Source organism: Calonectris borealis, chromosome 1, assembly GCF_964195595.1.
Source record: "Calonectris borealis chromosome 1, bCalBor7.hap1.2, whole genome shotgun sequence".
NCBI lineage: Eukaryota > Metazoa > Chordata > Aves > Procellariiformes > Procellariidae > Calonectris > Calonectris borealis.
This window is the reverse complement of record NC_134312.1, coordinates 121,678,186-121,697,497: the sequence shown is the minus strand read 5'-3', so window position 1 is coordinate 121,697,497 and position 19,312 is coordinate 121,678,186. Positions and strand designations below refer to the sequence as shown.

Below are 19,312 nucleotides of genomic sequence, written 5' to 3'. Positions count from 1 at the left end.
GCCAGCGCGAGCCTGCCATTTGTGGTGCTCCTTTGCTGAGGGGTTACAGAAAGGTTTGCAAATACTACAATATTACCTGACACTCTTAGGCTAATTAAAAAGCGTGCTGAATTTTTATCTTCCCCTTTCCATAGCCATGCCATCGGGGGCTACCCGATACCCCTCACCAGGTTGAATTACACAGGCTGCTGCCATAATGCCGTATGCAACAGATGACTGAACGGGCAGCCGCGGGCGGCTCAGTGAAAACCTTTCCAGAGCAGACTGGCTTAGCAACCTCAGAATTTCCTTTTGGTTTCTTTAGATAATGAAGAAAGAAAACAGTTTTGCTTTTAACTATGACTTCTCAGGAAGAGGTGAGTGAAGCTTTGGGAACATGTGATATCCTCTAAATAAACGACACATCAGTGTTTAGCTTGTGTGTATTATACTGCACAATGCTGTTTTGTTTCCTGACGGACAACTTATGCACCAGAAGGCTTTTTTTTTAATATTTAAAAATCATGCACAGCAAGCTGTCCTTTTCTCTGCCTTAAAGTTAGCAGATTCTAGATAAAATTTAGTATGTTCATTGAAATGTACGTGAAATTTTATCAAATGAAAGAGTAGAAACCTTATTGCAGTTGTTTGCTGAAAGGTGAAAAGATATTTCAGGTGACTTAAAGATATACTGTCACAGACAAAACAGGTATTCTTTGCCTAAAATGTGTCATTGTAAGTGTTTTCTGGGACTGACTCTGCAAACACTTGTGCTGCTTTTACAGCTTACCAGCTGCACTGTCTTTAACAAACCTGGACCTATTTCATACCACTGTGAGTTAAAAAATCTGATTCCTTTTGCCAGTGACAGTGTGCAGAACTGGAGTCAGAAATTAGCATTTCAAATCTATTTACCCTGAATTCTAATGTAGCCCATTTTAATTGGTTTTCACTGTGTAGAAAGTGATCAAAGGTTTTCTGGAATAAAATTCAGTGGGCCCCTGCATGAGGATCCTGTGAGGTGCTGTGCAGGTGTCATGCGCTTTTTAGTCTTTCTCTTGTTTCCTATTGCAACTAAAGAGCAGGGGATGGATTCACACCCCCAGTGTGAGTTATTAAAAGTAGCTATGGTGCTTAGATAAATTTGAACAAAAATTAACTTCAGTAGTTTGCTGGTAAATTAATTATAAGAGCTCCTTTCATGAATGTTAAGTACATAACTTAATCTATTGCGTCCAGTTCTGGAGTCCTCAGCACAGGAAAGACATGGACCTGTTGGAGCGGGTCCAGAGGAGGGCCACAAAAAAGGTCAGAGGGATGGAACACCTCTCCTATGGGGAAAGGCTGAGAGAGTTGGGGCTGTTCAGTCTGGAGAAGAGAAGGCTGCGGTCTATCAGTACTTAAAGGGGCCTTATGAGAAAGATGGGGACAGACTTCTTAGCAGGGCCTGTTGCAATAGGACAAGGGGGCATGGTTTTAAACTAGAAGAGGGTAGATTTAGACTAGATATAAGGAAGAAATTTTTTACAATGAGGGTGGTGAAACACTGGCACAGGTTGTCCAGAGAGGTGGTAGGTGCCCCATCCCTGGGAACATTCAAGGTGAGGTTGGATGGGGCTCTTAGCAACCTGATCTCGTTGAAGATGTCCCTGCCCATGGCAGGGGCTTGGACTAGATGATCTTTAAAGGTCCCTTCCAACCCAAACTATTCTATGATTCTATGATAACATTTTACAAGGTGATTATCTTCTTTTTTTTTTTCTTTTTTCTCCTGTTGAATCAGGTGCAAGAGGCAAATCCCACTACTGGAAGTCTTGAAATCATCTCTATTACAGAAGATGAACCACCAGTACCAGAAATTCAGTTTTCCTTCAAAAGATTTTTCTTCATACCACAAGCAAAAATGGACCCCAGTGCAGATGGATCTGGTAGGGATACTGCACAGCTTTTTGACCTTTGTAATCTAAATGGCTAATGTAGGTCTTTAGCCTTGCAATACTATGCTTGCCCACTCAGTCAGAGAAAGCAATCACTCAGAGGAAGAAGAAACACAACCTCACTCCCCCATCTGTGAGGTTTGCCAGCATATTAACAGGTGATGACATCTTGTGTTGCCTTGCAGACGCAAGCGTTTTTCACAGCCGGATTATTCACACACTTCAGCCACATAGCAAATATTTGCCCACGCTTTTCAGACACATTTTTGAATGGCTTATTTGAAATTTTACCAATCTGGAAATTGGTCTATTAAAAAACTGAATATACAATACAGCAGCCTTAGAGGAATAGCATGCATGTTTGCTACTTCCCATAGGTTTCATGGCAAAAATAACCATTAATTTCAACAAAGGCAGGCTGAGCATCAAGGATGAAGGTAGAACAATTTAATTTCCTAGTCCATTAGCTACTACAGCTGTCTAAGATTTTTGGCATACCAGACATCAACTCCATTGCCAAAACCAGTTACTCAGCTGCTGCTGAGAGAGTCTGTGTAGGCTGGGATTTACTTGTGAGTCTATAAGCACTGGGAGACACTCCTCATCCTTGACTGATTGCAAGCATCTGCCAGTCTCAAATTCAAAGCTTGAAGAATGAGGGGGTGAAGAGCTGCATGGATTAAAATTGCAGACAAGATTTTGCCAGTTCCTGTGTGTACCCATGACTGAGCTGTGTATGCTATTTTCCCATAGTTTGCTCATTGTATATCAGAATACATTTGAAACAAGTGAACTGTTCATTATTTTCAGTGGAATCTATTGTTGCCTTCCAGATTGACAACACCACTAAGTTGAGGTCAGCTATGGAGGTCGTTGGTGAGCAGGACTGGTCCAGCTCATGAAATGTATTCAGTAATTACTACTGATGTGTATTTTAAATTCACATGCATCTTTTTTCCTTGAAAACTCAAAATGACTTTGAGCCATTGCTCAGTTCTCTCCCCATCTTTATAGCAAAACTTTGAACAGATCACCTTTTCTCACATTTTTCAAGACTAGTTTGGGGGTCCTGTTTTTTGCAAATTTAGCTTTCTATCATTTTCAGTTAACCTTGCTTCCAAGATCAAAAGGACCAGTGACTTTCTTCCTTCTTGTCTTGAACACATATTTACCAGCTAGTCCTGCCTTTTTCCAATATCCCTGCTCCTGTTCGAATCTTTAGGCTCCTCTTATTTGTTTCCGTGCCTCTGTTACCCCAACTCTGGAGGAATGCATCGCGCATGGGACTTAGCTCCCCGGTGCACGAGGCGGAGCTATGTGGCCTCTGGCCTCATCCCAGGATTTCCGTTGTCCCAGACACAGCGCTCAGAGCAGCGTCCCCCTGGGGCTACGGCTGGAGGGAGCACTGGGACCGCGGGCTTGGTACTGGCAAGAGTCAGGAGGCATCACAGACAGGAACGGTCGTAAGGAGGAAACTCAAACTAGTGCGCTCTTTGCTACTCCCACTGAAAGAATTTATTAGTCCACTTGAGCTTTCTGAAGTCTTCAGAGAGTGCACCTGTACCCTGCACACAGGTTTGATCACCCAAACAAAACAGGTCTGAATTTCATTTTTGTTCCAGGACTCAGGTTTTCAGGAAAGGTGCTCCTATACTTCCAAAGCTCGCAGTGTGATGTAGCCCATGAAAATAAAAATTTAGAGCTCGCATTCTTGATTGCATTGAGGACAGGCCAGGTGCTCCGTAAGGGCACGATTCAGACCCCGCGCGAGGCAAATGCTGAAGGGGTGTCTGAGAGCACCAGCCAGCCCCAAAGCACTTGGAGTCTTCTCAGCCCCTGAGCCAGGGGATCCGAACCCCTCCGGGCCAGGTCCGCTCACGAAGTGTACGCAGGGGTTACTATGCCATCTAGTTTAATGTTAGATAAATCTTTTTCATTGCAAACTCAAGCTGATTTAACTTCACAGAAGCTGTTCTCTCTGGTTTCTAGGAGATATCGAACCACCTTCGATGTGCCATGTTTTTATCTCTCTAAAATACTTTCCATACATCTGTGGTTTATTCCTCGCAGTAATCCTAGCAGTTGCCATTGGCCTGGGTGGTGAGTACAATTAGTTATTCATTAAGTTCTCGCTTAACCATTCAAATGCTTAATTTTTCATGAGCCTTTTACTTAGAATGGAATTAAACTGCTACTGCAGCTTGTTTGCTGAAGTAAAAAATCTTGTTGATGTGATGGCTTTAAATTTTATTTACATGTAGGGATAAAATAGATCTGGCACTCATGAGAGGATTGGTGTAATATTTACAACACTGGGGAACCCGCAGCTCCAGGAAACCTTTCTCTAGTAAAACTTCACCGATTCCTCTCGGGTGGTGAACTAGGAGTTTAGAAACTGGGCTTCAGATACCACCAGATTTTTGTCCTGTAATTCACTTTTTAAAGTTTGTTTTCAAAGAATTAAAGAACTTTCCCCTATCACAAACAACTTCTACAAAGGAAAAGAAAATGCAGAATGAGTTTAGTTGCAACTGGAAAGTGTGACCTGCCCGGGCCTAGGTGCCAAATATGTTGATGCCAGGGCAGTGCCTTCACACCTGCAACAGGGATAAGCTTGCGGGAGGCTGAGGCGTCCCCTGAGGAAGAGAGTGCACTGGCCGCATTTTGCAAGGGTCTCCTTGCTTTGCTGCTGAGGGGCTGAGGCACCAGGCAGAAACTCACCCTGGAGTGAAACATAAACTGGGAAGGAGTCAGCACAGACAGCAAGGCTGACTCATCCTACAAGTCATTACTAATGGATGAGTTTAGCAGCACCAGGTAGCAACTTCCAGGTTGTATTTCAAAATTTCCTAGAGTACGGGAGTTGTCTTTCCCTTAGCAAGACAGAAATCTGGCCAGATAATGGAAGTCAGAAGTGTTAAATTAATGTCCACGTGTGTTTTCATCACCCTGTTTTCTTCCGTTCTTGTTAGTCCAATACAACTGCATTGGGAAGTTTCGCTGCCGATCATCCTTTAAGTGTATCCAGAAATCAGCCAGGTGCAACGGTGTCTTCAACTGTAAAGAAGGGGAGGATGAGTACGGATGTGGTAATTTAAATTTGATTATAAATCCCTCCTACCTCCTCCTGTAGCATCTGGCACGTTATCAAGAAATGCATGTTGTAAAGGGTTTGGGTGAGACAAGAAAGATAGAGACTGATGGATTGTGTAAATCACCACTTCAGAGGAACAATCTCTCTGAGGTACTGATTTACAATTTATGAGAAATCAAACTGCTTTTAAGATAAATGTGATGATTGCTGAATATTGCTACTGCCATATCGGGCATGTTTCTCTATTAGAAGTCTAGATGCCTTCTGACTGCTAGCATTTCCTCTGCCTGCAAGGTATACCATCACTGCAGTATGGTGTGTATATAAAGCACTCTTTGTATTCACTGGCATGCAGTTGCACTGTGTAAGTTTTGAAGATTGCAAAAGCCCGTTATTATCTTCAGGGGGGTGGGAACGGGAGAGATCAGCACTGTCTTTTGTGCATTGAGTACTGCAAAGTTTGCCGCTTCATGTGTGAAATGTATGTCCCCATGTCTGAGTTTCTGTAATGGTTTTGAGCATCACAGGGCCATTTTAAATGGTCCCTCCCTGTCCTGTGCTATGGAAGATGAGTGTGGTGTTTGCAGCCACTGGAGGGAAAGGATTCTAATATTAGTAAACAGAATAACTGATTTTTACATCAGTGCACTTGTAATTCTGACTCCTGTACCCACAGGTAATGAGGCAGCACAGCTTTCCGCCTGTGCAGTACGAGGAATCACAAGAACCATGAGCTTTTGGCCTCAGCTAACCCCGCACAATGCTTTTAACCTTTGGTGTGTTTTCCCCAGGGAGGCTTCAGGCCTCTGGGCAATACATCTGTTTTTCTTGTCTGCCTTTGCAATGCCACGACACTGGCCCATGGGCTCCTGTGGGAAACCCCTGTCCAGCAGCGACCATGTGCGTGGCCTCCCTCCTCCCTGGGAAGACCATATAGACGTGCCCTTTCCCAGGTCCAGGTGCCTGCGCCCCGGCAGGGGTGGTGGTGCGGGGTGCGGGGGTGAGGAGGACATGCCGACATGCAGGATGACGGCACCATGGGTGATGTCTCTGTACCTGGGCTTCCCGCAGTGTTTCCCCGTCGGTCTCTTGGCCGGAGGCAGCAGCAGTGCTAGCTCCGTGGGGCGGCTCAGCCCCGCGGCCAGGCTGGCGTTGAAGAGCCGCCTCAGGGAAGGGCTGTGTTGAGCAGAGCCGGGCTGGTGTGGGGAGGGAGTCCTTGGGAGCCGAGCTCCCAGCCTGCACATCTCTCCTCTCCCCAGCCTTTACATGCTCATCAGCCCAGAAACACCAATCCCATTTCAGCAGAGGGAAGCAGGGAGGAAACTCCACGGGGGTCCAGGGGCAGCTGGGTGCAAGTGCATCCACCTCTCTAACTGTGCTGTGCAGCGCAGGAGGTGCCTACCACCTTTCATCACTTACCTTGATCGTAGGTTTCCTCCGTGCCAAGCATCTGCAGCTCCAACTCACTGCAATCAGCAAGACTTGCGTAGGCTCGGGGGAGGGCAAGGCAGCCTTCTCCACCTGTGTTAGAGCTAGCATCCCCTAGCCATTCCCATGAGCACAGACTGTTTTCTCCTGGCTGTTCTAGCTCAGCGTACCTTGGTTCCCTTCCTTAAGGGGGAAACAAAAACCAAACCACAGAAGAATTCTGTCAAAGGATCCAAATGATGAAAAAGACAAGTAGTGAAAACTCAGTGAGCCAAGAACTGTGGATGCTATAGTGGTGCATTGACACTGTTGTGTACCTGGTGGTTCTTCTTCACAACTCACTCAGGCTTTTCTTCTCCTGAATCTCAAAGTCAGGTTGAGTGGCAAGAAAGCAGTGCTGCAAGTGTTCACTTCTGGCTCCTGGCGAACAGTCTGCTCTGATGACTGGAAAGCAGAGTATGGAAATACTACCTGCAAACACCTGGGTTTCTCAAGGTATGAACACAAAATGAAAGCAACTTTATTTGGCATTTTGAACAGACTCTGAAGTTTTCCATCTTTCTCATGAAACCTTGCATTAGTCTGTGCTTTGAAAGAAAAAAGTACTTAACAATCCACCTTTGTGAATGATATGGTTGAGGAGATTTAGGATGATGTGGGAAATAGTCCTGAATACTTGTGCACTGCAAATACCATTTATTATTGCTATAAATCCTGGATGATGGCTAAATACAATGGTTTGGTTAAATCTTCCCTATAGGGTGCAGGTGCCTGAATCCTACTTGTCTCTCCAATAGCTTACAGCCTGTCAGAGAGGCACTAAAAACATATAAGCATTTTCCATTTCTTTTACTTCCTCTGTAGGAAAATTGTATATACAATTCATGTTATGACAGCTGTTAGGAATTAAGGTTCACCTCACAATTAGAAAAGAACATGGCAAGGTGGTTCTTACTGGATTGATCCCATTCCTGAAAAAACATCATTTCTTTCACAAACTTTCAACACAATTGAGAAAGAGTTTGAAGTTGTGACTTGCAATGATGCTCTGTTATTTCTTACAATGGCGTCATTCTGATTTCTGCACATTATAGTTAGCAGTATAAAGCTTCTTTGAATAAATTCCTGTTGCCTTTAGGATAAAATACAACTCAATTGTTCAACAAAAAAAGACATGAAAAAATAACAAATTATTCATCCTCCCTGCTGCAAAACATAACTAGAAAAAGGAGACAATGAGCTTGTTAGTGCTTCAGGAAATGTGCCAACCAGTTACAATAAAAGCTGTATTGCAATATTAGAATTAAAATTTACTTTCTCTGCCAGTTAAATGCTTCTCAGCATGTGTGATTATGCTGATTATGTGTGATTTTGCCAGGATTATGGCAAAATACGTGCACGTTATAAGAAGTGTTTCTTGGGGTGGATAGGATGACTTTATCAAGTGTCAGAATCCATTTATTGTGGTTGCTACACTGGGTTTTCATTAGCAGAACTGCTGAATTATTTAAACAGATTACTGAAATGCTGTCTGAGGAAGCTGTGTTTATGGATTATTTGCAGTTACGTGAGTTCAGGTTACCTGCCCGTGGCTGCGGTCGAAAAACAGTTTCAAAGACATTTCGTATCCCTCAGCCACTGGTTATCAGCTGACCAAGTGACATCCCTGCACAACGCAACAAACCTCAGGTATGCCTCAGCTTGTTCATCCTGACAGAAAGAGAGCAGTCAATAGAAGAAGGATTACCAATAGTTTGAGATTGTTGCCTATTTTTTCAGGCATGTAGTACTTCGTAAGTGGTTGGTGTTGTTATGCATCATAGACCAAGGTTCAGTAGCAGTCTTGCTGGAATACGAATTAAGAGCCTGATCCAAGGCCCATTAAAATCAACAAGGGCTTTAAAATGAGCTATTTGAAAAGCCTGTTTGTCTCATGATCCCCTTTTTGCAAATGGATAGACACCGGGCACTTATCTTTTCCCATTGTGAAGCAGTTTGTTTCAGTTTACAGATCCCTAGATATTTCCCAGTGGGCTTATGAACCCTTTATGGTCCATTTCTTCCTCCTGATAATTGCGTGTTTTTCTTAGTTACCTTTCACTGAGAAGCAATCTATGGATCCAAGGAGACTACAGACCACATGTTGAAAATTGCTGATGAGCCTCCTCTCGCGGAAGAGTGAACGACTCTTCAGCAGGGCAGCATATGGTCTGCAGGCTCCCGACGGTGTCTAAGCTCCTAACTCAAGTATTTCAGCTAAATGCCCTAAGTAGATTGGATGAGTACATGACTTTGTACCTCTTTCAATCTATGAGTTACTTATATTTACGTGCACATAGCTGTACAGGAAGGTGACACAATATTGAACCCCCCCCCCAGTATTTGTGATTTGGAACTAATACTGCACTGTCTTTTCATCTTAGGGAGGAATGTACTTCTGGCAATGTGATCATCTTAAAATGCTTGGGTAAGAATCAGGAAAAGTGAAAATAAAATCAGCAACTGTCCTTCTTCATCCACTGCAGAGCAAGAGTTGGGAGGAACTGTGTACTCAGGGCATACTATACCATCAGTTTATTACACCAAAGAAGAATTATATTTCTTATATAAAATTTAAAATAATTTCAGAAAGTGAGAAAGGCTTTTTGAATTTTCAGAAAGTGAGAAAGCATCTCCTCCCTCCGAGAGGGCAGATTGGGAGCATCAGGTAGCAGGAGCTTTTCGGTGAGAATCACAGTAGGAAGCAGACGTTTAAGGATTGTGACTTGAGCCCATGGACTGATACTGTAATTCCAACTCTTTGCCATCTTAGCAGGGAAAGGGAAATATTGTCTTAACGTTGGAACTTTCATCCCACACCTCTCCACGTCAGCTAGTTTTCAGATCGGGATATGAAAAGTCAAAAAAACCCAGCAAAATAATCACCAGGGGAGAGGAGATGCTTTAGCCTGCCTGTGTGGGCCCCTGGGACCCTGTGCATTTAAGGAGGGCAGAACAGTGGGTTTTACTGCTCAGCTGAGCACTACGTCTGCAGGGGAGAAGATGTGAGCCCCACAGCCCCCATATCGGCTTCCAGGCACGATGCTGCAGGGATGGGAGGGAGGAGGAGAAACCTCTGGGAGCAGCCACAGCCCGAGATGTGGGCCATGGGGATGGGGACAGTCCTGCTGCAGAGACCTCCCAGCCTCAGCAAGGCTGGGAGTAGAGGGGCTGAAGGTGACCAAAAACACGCCTGCGTTTCCTCCGCGGACCGTAACCTTTGCTTTCTGGCAGCGTGCGGGACGCGGGCCAGCTACGGGCCACGGATCGTGGGGGGCAACGCGTCCTCCCCCCGGCAGTGGCCCTGGCAGGTCAGCCTGCAGTTCCACGGGCACCACCTCTGCGGAGGGTCCGTCATCACCCCGCGCTGGATCATCACGGCTGCCCACTGCGTCTACGAGTAAGTCGCTAAATTGTCTTGCTCGGGGTGTCCCACTGACCCCGCTTCCAGCGCGTTTGTGTGTGGGGCCACTGCAGAGGAGGGCTAATGCACCGTGCTTTCTCTTAAAAATAAACTGCAGGAGAGATTGAGTTACGGAGTGGGCTTGCTCCGTAACATTTAAACCATCTCTCTCCTTGCACAAGTGCAAGTCGTTATTGAAAAAAGGTGTCCCCAAAAAGTGGATCAAATCAGGGGCCACATTTTTCAGATATTCTGGGCACTCCCAGCTTCCTAGAAAATCAGCTTAAAACAACATTTAAGTGCTAGATTTTAGGTATCCCAATCTGCAATTTCTCACATTGCGTGTGAGCTCAGGAAGAGTTTGTACTTGGCTGCTCAGGTACTCTGGAGCTCCGAAATAAATTACACGATCCTTTTTAAGTTGACAGGATCAATCAGTGGTAGTGAGTGAGTTGTACTGTGCTTAGTGCCCTTTACCACATACTGACTGCTCCTTTTCATGCTGTTCAAAGTAGTCTTGGAATTGTAAATAGATGCTAAACAGTTATTTAGACTCTTCTGTGTAATTATAAACATAGCCCTCTCTCTTATTTATAATGAGTTTTCTGGTTTTGCAATCTGGTTTGTTGCTAATAGCAGGAGAGCTCTCCTCGCTCTTACAAACTCCAGGCTGCTTTCACCAAAGACATTTAGACAGCTAAGATGGGATTTGTCTGACCACTTTTAGGCACCCACAACACGGATGCCTGCTTCTGAACAAGTCCTGCAGGATGCTTTTATACCCAGTAGAGAGAAGAGATGGGACAGACAAATCCCACTGCTAGATCCTATCTAGAGCCCTGTGTTGCCGTAAAAATAATTACTTAGGAATTAAGCATTTTAGGACTTTTGTCCTTCGCTCTGTCCCCCACAACCCAGTTGGTCGTGGTGTGTTCAAAGGCTGACGGGGATGGGAGCTGGCACCGCAAACCCACATCCCGGGAGCCTTTTCCCAGCCCTGCCGCTAGCCCGCGGCTAGCCCGGTGGGGTGAAGCCAAGAGAAGAGGAGCTGCCCGTGTGCTGGAGGCTGAAAGATGCAGCTGCTCATGAACTGGGGGCAGAAGCACCTTCCAGAAGGAAAGCCTCTCCCTTGGAAACACCTTGCCACAAGTGCGGCTGAGCTAGCCGGATGGCTGGGCAGAGGCGTGCCGGGCAGCGGCATCGACTGCTGTGGGGTCACATAGGAGGACAGGCAGGTAGGCCAATGCAAAACTCTCATGTGTTTGTAGAAAGCTGCACAGGTAATATACCAGCGACCCAGTGTGTTACTAAGATTAGTCGCCTTTTCTACATTTTTTGAAATTAGACGCAAAACGTAGCCAATATTAATAGATAGGTAAGCAAGTGCAGCAGACTGTAGCCGTTCGCCTGTAGAGTTTTATGTGGTTTGTAAGCTCAGCAGACAATTAGAAAACCTGAGGGTTTTCTTGAAGGTTTTTCACTCTCTCCTACCTCTTTGTTTCAGCCTGTACTTGCCGAGCTCATGGAGCGTGCAGGTTGGTTTTGTGACTCAGCAAGACACCCAGGTTCACCCATATTCAGTGGAAAAAATTATATACCATCGAAATTATAAACCCAAGACAATGGGAAATGATATAGCACTGATGAAACTGGCAGCACCGCTTGCTCTCAATGGTAATTCTTTCTTAGCTTTCTTAGCTTTCACTGGACTTTTTCACCTTTCTAGCTAAAAGCAAAAAGGGTCTTTCCTAGTAGAGACAAGGAAATTTCTGTTGGTGCCCTATGCCTGACCCAGGACAGTCGGGTGCGTCCTCACCACTTCTAAAAGCAATGAGAGATGTGCAGCGTAGATGTAGCCAGCCTGCTGCTGTGGTGGCAAGGCAGCCACCCCTGTTCAGACTACACCGGCAGAAACCCCCCGGCCTCAGTATCAGGAACTCCTCTGTACTTCATATCCAGGCACAGAAAGCAACAACACGGTCACAGGGCTCTGCAAAACATTCCCCGTCCATTCTAGTATTAGCTTACTGAAGGCATTTAATAATAGGCAAACATTAACTTTATTCTTTCTAAATATTTTTCCTATCTAAAATAAACGCCCCACCTCATTTTACTTGAAGGCACAGAGATTTTTATCGTGTCCTTTCTGTGAGTATAGGGAGATCCAGCAGTGTCCAAAGCTGAAAATCAAGCTTAAATTTCAAAGAGAAGAAAAGGCAATTCAAATATAATGATCCTTTTAAATTAAAACTGCTTTTATTTTCTCAGCAGGATGCCACCTACAGCTGACACGGTTAGTGAATTGAAATAATGTATAATAATATTGGATGAATTTAAATGATCACCTGCCTATACCTCCTAATCACTGTGAGCTCTCTGCAAAGGGGAGCTGGCTCTCTCTGATGCCTCTAGATTGTCAATTCCTAAATCAATTCTCTTGAAACTGCCACTTTGAATGAAAATTAAGCTTGATTTTATTCTGTTTTATATCTCAGCTAGTGCTGTTTTCTTTTGCTCAGGAGCAAGTTTGGGAGGCTGTCAAGAACAGTAATGGCTCTGCACCTGAGCGAGATACCTGCTATGCCCTGGGGGACTGGGGGCTTGGAGGGGGGCTTGGAGGGGGGCTTGGAGGCTCCACGCTGGGGGCTTGATGCTTTGAGCTGGGACCACTGCACTGTGGAGAACTGAACCGCTAGGAATTGCCCAGTAATACCTTGTATCTTCCCTCGCTTTGCTCAGTGCCAGCTCATCCTGACACGTCACAGTTTGTCCCTGCAATCATCAAACACTGATTATATTGCACGGCATCCAGTGCCCCAGAGCGCAGAGGCGCTGAAACTCTATCAGCCGATGGGTGGGAAGCAAAGAGCACCCCAGACCTCTTGTTGCCTTTTCAGAAGAGCGCAGAGATGTGCACGCACGGCTCTTTGCACGTGCCGCTGCACAAAACCTGTTAGGAGGTGCCATGCAGTGGTGCCGTGGTTAGCCGCGGCCGTTCCTCTGCCCGAGCAGCATGCATGGGATCTCTGATCTGCCCATCAGCTGCGTATGCTGTGCGTTTCTTGTTTGCTCATTCTTCAACTTATTGACCTGCCAATCTGTTGCTGCATACTTGAAACTAATTAGGCCTGGTGTAGGTATTGTTTCAAACCTATGGTATTGGTCGTAAGACAAAAGACCTGCAGAACTGCCAGGCTATTTATGTGGGGAGTGGGTGGTGTTCATAACAAGTTCACTGCAAGCCAAATCCTCAAGTTTTACTGAGGCATACAATTTTTGCTAAATTTTAAAAACAATTGTCTCTTTTCGCTCTTTTTTTTAAATAGGTCACATAGAGCCAATTTGCCTGCCTAATTTTGGTGAACAGTTCCCAGAAGGGAAAATGTGTTGGGTATCAGGATGGGGAGCAACTGTGGAAGGAGGTACTTTAAATGGTCTGCTGTTGATTACACTACATGAAAACATCTCACATACAGTAAATACAGGATTTGGTTGGAGCATTGTTCAACATTAAATTTTCTGGAATATCTGGGGGGGAAAAGAAGACATATTCCTAAATTTTATGCTCACCCTGAACTGCAAAAGTGCTATACAAACCCTTACCACCACAAGGAATGGATACCCAACTATTCCTCTGTGAAAAGGTTGAAAATGACATGTAGATAGCAACACTGTCCACAATCTTGTACTCAGCCGCAGTCAAACAGGCTGTGTCCTTTATAACTTCAAGCATAGAAAGCACAGCAGGAGTGTAAGAATCGACCATCCATTTTTTCAGAGAAAGCATGTATGCATTTTCAGGCCGGTCGGATGATGTAGAAATTGGATCTGTGAATAATGTCACAAAGAAAAGGGAATTTTTTTTTTTTTACCATGACTCACAGGTCATGTTAATCAATAATATTTACTGAATCACTTTCATGTGAAAATGCTTGAATTCTCAGGTCATTGGTTTTTATCGTTCTTCATTCGTCTCATTTAATGTGTTCCCATTGTTTAGAGAACAAGAACAGTATGTTACCTCACCCACAGATAATAGCGAAAGGTGGGAAAAGATGAAAGCAAGGTTTACCACATAAAAAGTCAGCTGTAAATTGACAATAGACAGTGTGCAAATACCCCCATTTGTAGAAATGATCCATTCAGATTCTGAATAAAATCAAATAAATATTTATAAAATAAATCAGATGTTTGCAGATGATTTGTTCACTAACAGAACAACTGATAAATTCAAAACAAATTTTGGCACTAGTATTGGAGACAGTGTCTAACTAGCTTTTGTGTTCATTGCTGTCATTGGTTGTCTAGTTTGAAGTAGAAACATATAATGTACAGCTTTATATTATATACTGAGATAATCCACAGCTCTATAGAATCGCTAGTTACTGGATTCTGTAAATGATGAGACACCTAGTTGCCTTACTTATATGTTGTCATTTTAACCGTATTTCTTTCACCCTTTCTTGTCAATTCTGCATATACTAAAACATTTTCTGTTTATAATTAGAGATTAGTTTCAAGGATAGAGAGTTTTTTCTTTGGTGTTTTTTTTTGTTTTTTAACAGGTGATACATCTGACACCATGAATTATGCAGGTGTTCCTCTGATTTCTAATGCAATTTGCAATCACAGGGATGTCTACGGTGGGATCATAACTCCTTCAATGCTTTGTGCCGGTTTCCTAAAGGGAGGGGTAGACACCTGCCAGGTATGGAAGTTTCCGAACTGCAACTGTGCTCATTAACAGCAGTAATGGAAAAACATGACCGATAAGTTATCAGAAGGCACTCCCAGGCTTTTCTTGGGCAAACATTTGGTTTTGTGCCATTTACTCTGTTTACCATGAATATCGATCACTGACTGTGCATGCATTCATATGTTACAATTCCCTTCTTATACCTCTTCTGTGGACCATATCTGCTACTTCTGAAGCCAAATTTACTTAAGACATTTTTTAGTTTCTTGCATGTGCTACAGCATGGTGCCATCCTTTCTTTGCCCTGGCTGTGGCCTCTGCACTGCACTGAATTGCACTGCACTGCACTGTGAGCAGCTCTGGAGACCTGCAAGGTGTAGAAACCCCATGGTGAAAAGCAGCCAAAGCATATATCAATAAAGAAGCAGAAGCGTGTGATTTTGGAAAGAGTAGAGTGAGGCAGGGGAAGGAAGAAAGGGAGAGGTGTTTGAGTAACTCAGAGGACTGGTAACGACTTTGGGGAGAAGGGTTCATAGCAGTGATGGATCAGAGGATCCTTCACAACACAGGGTGGTGAGGATTCAAAATCACTGTCAGAGTCATGACAGCGCTCACCTTGTGCCAGGTCTCATCTCCATACACACTAATGTGGACTCACCTAGCTAGTCATGGATGAAGAGTGAGGGCTGGGGAGGAACTTCATGTTTCCAGATTTGCTCAGTCCTAATTACGCATGGGACAAGACAAAGCAAAGCTATTAGGTGCATAGAACTTCATTCAAGCACCTGTTTGCACAACCCCCTCAGCAAGGTACCCGGCACCAGCACATCACTATGCCTGGGAGAGCTGCCCAAAGGCAGCACGCTCAGTGTACGGCTCCACGTGACAAAATGAGCCCTACTCACCAAAGGGAGAGGCTTGTTCCAAATTCCCTTTTTTTCTGTTGTTGTGCTGGCTCTGATGCTCAGAGGGCGGGAAACTGCCCCAGCAAAATACATTGAGAGTTTTCAGTACTTAGATGTGAGTCCATTGAGTTGGATCTGCTTAGCAAAGTGTCTGGGAAGGACCAGAAAAGCATTGGGCGAGACTGCGTGCAGGAGCAGGCAGGGAAGGAGGTGGGCTACAAGCTTCTTGTTGCAACGCTGGGCTCAGCTCAGCTTAATAGCCAGGAGCTTTTTGAGAGAAGCAGCTGTGAGAGACCAAGACCGTGGCATGGAGACTGCAGATGAGCAATGCCCTGCCTGCAGGACAGGCACGCTCCCCAGCGCCTGAATGTTGTTTAACAGCAGGCTTCAACATTGCTTCTGTTGTACTGAACTGCTAACTGGGGGAAGAAAAAAATGGTCTAATAGACGTCTCTAAGAAGTCTCCAACTTCTGCTGTAACATATGCTTTTCCCAGGACCCAGAACAGAGCAGAAACAGGAGACTTTTTGAATTACTGGACTATGCCTCTCCCCCTACACCCACAAATAGACGCTCCCCTCCTTTTCTAGGGCACTGACATTTGTTTTAATTCTTTGTCCTCCAGGGAGATAGTGGAGGCCCTTTAGCATGTGAAGATATGAGTATCTGGAAGTTGGTGGGGACCACCAGCTTCGGAGTGGGCTGTGCAGAAAAGAACAAGCCGGGCGTCTACAGCCGAACCACCTCCTTCCTGGACTGGATACACGAGCAGATGGAGGTCTGGTTTTGCCCTGTCTCTCCATCTCCGGTGTCGCTTTGCTCCGCCTGTGCCGCACGGGGTTTAGCTCATATTTATCACAGCCGAGTTGCGTCCTACAGACACGTGCGACCCGAGGGCGCATTTGGGGATCGGGGCCGGTCAGCACGCAGAGCGGGCAGAGCAGGGTGTGGGGGTCTTAGCGAGATGCGGGGAGCACCGGGGCAGGGGTAGAGAGGGGAAAGGAGCGTGGGAGTGATTGGGGAGGGGGCCTGGAGGCACAGAGCAGGGAGCAGGGAGGTGTGAAAGGGCTGAGTAAGGAGATGGGGGGCAAGGGAAGAGATGCTAGGGGACTTTCCCTGAAGCCATGAGGCTGCTATAAAAAAGCCTGGGGAGTGGAAGGTGAGTGGGCCAAAGAAATTGGGGAGAGGGGGAGATGGTGTTGGCTGGAAGGAGAGGAGAGCAGAGGCAAGGAAGTGAGGGGATGCTGCAGCCACCTTATCACCTGACCTGGGGGTGGCCCACGCTCCGGAGACCAGGTCCTCTGCTGTCAGCACCCCTCCAGCACTGCCAGAGAGATGCTGGGTTCAGTCAGCTGAACAGGGAGAGTCGTGGTGCTTCAGGTGGACTCCCAGGCAGGGATCTATTGCCTAAGCAGAGGCATCTAAAGCCATTTCAGAGACCCCAGGCTGTCCTGCCTGGCTTACAGGTGTTCCTGCAGAAGGGCAAGGATCTGCAGGTAGCCCTGGGTTCTATCCACCATCCCCCTGGAGACGTCTCAGATACCCTGCGATGGCTCAGGTAGATATGATAGAGGATCTATGGGAGATCTGAGGCCTTCCAGACCAACTGCTGAAGGTCAGGCAAAGTGCACTAAGACACCTCAAGTGGCACTAGATAGTGCATGTGCAAGGCAAGCGAACCGTCCCCCACTGCCCTGGTAGGAGCCTAGACACATAGCTCACAGGTAGACACCTATGCACAGGCTCTTAATTGTCATTTTCTTAGCTTCATGGCAAAGCCACCCCAAGCACCAAAGTGCATGTCTCATCCTGCTCTAGCCTGGTCCCCACCGACAGTAGTGCCAGTGCTGCTATTCCAGCACCAGGTTTGCTGGAATGAATGAATGAATGAATGAATAAGTAGCAATGATGCTATTCCAGCACCAGCAATACAGCCCCCAGCCCTGACAGCTGCCTGTGCCACCGTGATGGCACGTGATGAAACCACGCCTGCCCCCATCTCATTTGTAAAATATGTGGGATTTCCTCCTCAAACCGAAGTGCCAATATCAAGCATTCACAGACAAGGAAATGCCCGAAATAAGGTTATGTGTGCAATTTCAGTTCGGCCCCCATCTGTATACTGTATGACACATGCCCTTTTCACAACCTATATTACTCATAAAGATTTATGCTGTCACATGCCTATATGTCACTCAACAAAGCTAAAGAAGACAGGATAACATTTCTAAATTTTTAAGACCTCTAATATTACTTTTTTTTCTTCCCTCCCCAAATACGTACACCATTGTGATTCATTTGCAGATACAGAAGCCCAGATATTTCAGCTGAAGAGTTTGTATCCCATGAAAGCACAGATCTCCATTACAAAGAAGTGATGAAGGGGAAAAAAGTACAGCTAAATCTTTGTTTAGCTAAATGCTAACATGTTATAATTTTTCACAGGGACATCCTTCAGATGTAAATATTAATTAATCAATTTATCTTCTCAGAAAAAATTTTCAACTGCAGCATAGAAACATGGACACTTTTTAATGGACTTTGAAACAAACAAAAAGAAAGTAGAACTAGTGTGCCTTTGAAAATGGGACCAAGGGAATGGCTTGCACCTGCTAGATCTGTATTGTGGCATAACGGTCCTGATCTGCTCTTACCTGCTATTGCTCACCATGGACTGGGGTTCCTTTGGTCTCTCCAGAAGTTTCTGTGCTTTCTTCAAACAAAGTTAACTCTTGTAGCTAAGGCTTAGCAAAGGAGTTAGGAAAGAGATCCATTTTGATCTGAGATGCAAAATGGCAAGATAAGGAATTTGGCCATCAGCATGCCCTTAAAAGCTTTCTTTCTGGAAATCAGCTTTATAACAGCTGACCCATCAGGGGCAATCAATACAAGGTATGATCAAAGAGGAGGCATTGTGTTTCTGATCTTCCATTTCCAGTTTTGAAACCTGAATAAACCACTTCTGTCTCCCAGATTTTCAGGAGCATACAGACATTTTGCTAAAGGCTCTCTCCTGTGAGTGCAAAGAAAAGTTGTTTATTCCTTTCCACTAAGTGGTGAAAATTAGTTGATGTCATTTAGCAAGATGTTGAACTTTATGAACAGAATTTCTGCTGCCTCCATTTTGAACAGCTCTCCCACTAGGGAGGAAGCAAAAAATTTATAGCACTAAGGGGAATACCAGTGACATACATACGTTAATGTCTGAGAAATATTATGCCTCAACTATTAAATCTGAATAGACGTGAAAGGTTCCCACCCCAGCAAAAAAGAAAAAAAAGGAAACTAGCAATGAAAAAACTAAAAGGAAACAAAATAAAGCCCTTCAAAGTCTACTTAGCTCCCTGTATGCATGTGTCCCATGCATGCAGTATCTACCGCTATTACTAACACATCCCTCCATCCCCCGTAACCATATTTCTTCTGTCGAGGTGGTGTGTTTTTCTGAAGAACTTCAGCTGGCAGAACCAGCTCCAGCAGCCCCGCGGTTCTTTTGGTGACCCTAGTACAGTAGGGAAAAAAAAGTCATTCCCTGTCAGAGTTCAACAGGCTGCAACATGAGCGTTTGAGTAGATGCATAACTGGTTTTGCTTCCCAGAGAGAAGAACTGCAGACCTGAGGAGAGTGGCGGCGCGCTGGGCTTCTGAAAACCCACATCACGCTCCAGCCCCACAGAAGGACCCTTCTGCACACTCTCCTGGACACCTGCTCTGAGCTTTGTACCTTCACAGACTACTTTTTACCATTTCTTTTAGGTACTGGTACCTGTACTTAATGAAAACTGCTGCACATTCAGCCTCTTTTGGATGGAAGAGGCAATTGGATGCTGGA

The 19,312-nt window shown here is 45.1% G+C and overlaps 1 protein-coding gene across 1 annotated transcript; it reads left to right on the top strand.

Moving 5' to 3' along the window:
• The first annotated feature begins 338 nt into the window (after positions 1 to 338).
• Positions 339 to 19,100, top strand: TMPRSS3 (transmembrane serine protease 3). The gene is made up of 13 exons (XM_075176026.1): positions 339 to 356; positions 1,763 to 1,907; positions 3,906 to 4,016; positions 4,889 to 5,005; positions 6,810 to 6,933; positions 8,002 to 8,127; positions 8,862 to 8,905; positions 9,712 to 9,877; positions 11,385 to 11,554; positions 13,207 to 13,302; positions 14,446 to 14,588; positions 16,107 to 16,259; positions 19,080 to 19,100. The coding sequence occupies exons 1-13, from the start codon at positions 339 to 341 to the stop codon at positions 19,098 to 19,100; spliced, it is 1,434 nt and encodes a 477-aa protein (XP_075032127.1).
• The last annotated feature ends 212 nt before the right edge of the window (positions 19,101 to 19,312 follow it).

Excerpts from the sequence above, each read along its gene's own strand:
- TMPRSS3 (XM_075176026.1), top strand. Across the intron at positions 8,128-8,861 it reads CACAACGCAACAAACCTCAG|GGAGGAATGTACTTCTGGCA; the intron begins GTATGCCTCAGC and ends TTTTCATCTTAG. Across the intron at positions 9,878-11,384 it reads GCTGCCCACTGCGTCTACGA|CCTGTACTTGCCGAGCTCAT; the intron begins GTAAGTCGCTAA and ends TCTTTGTTTCAG.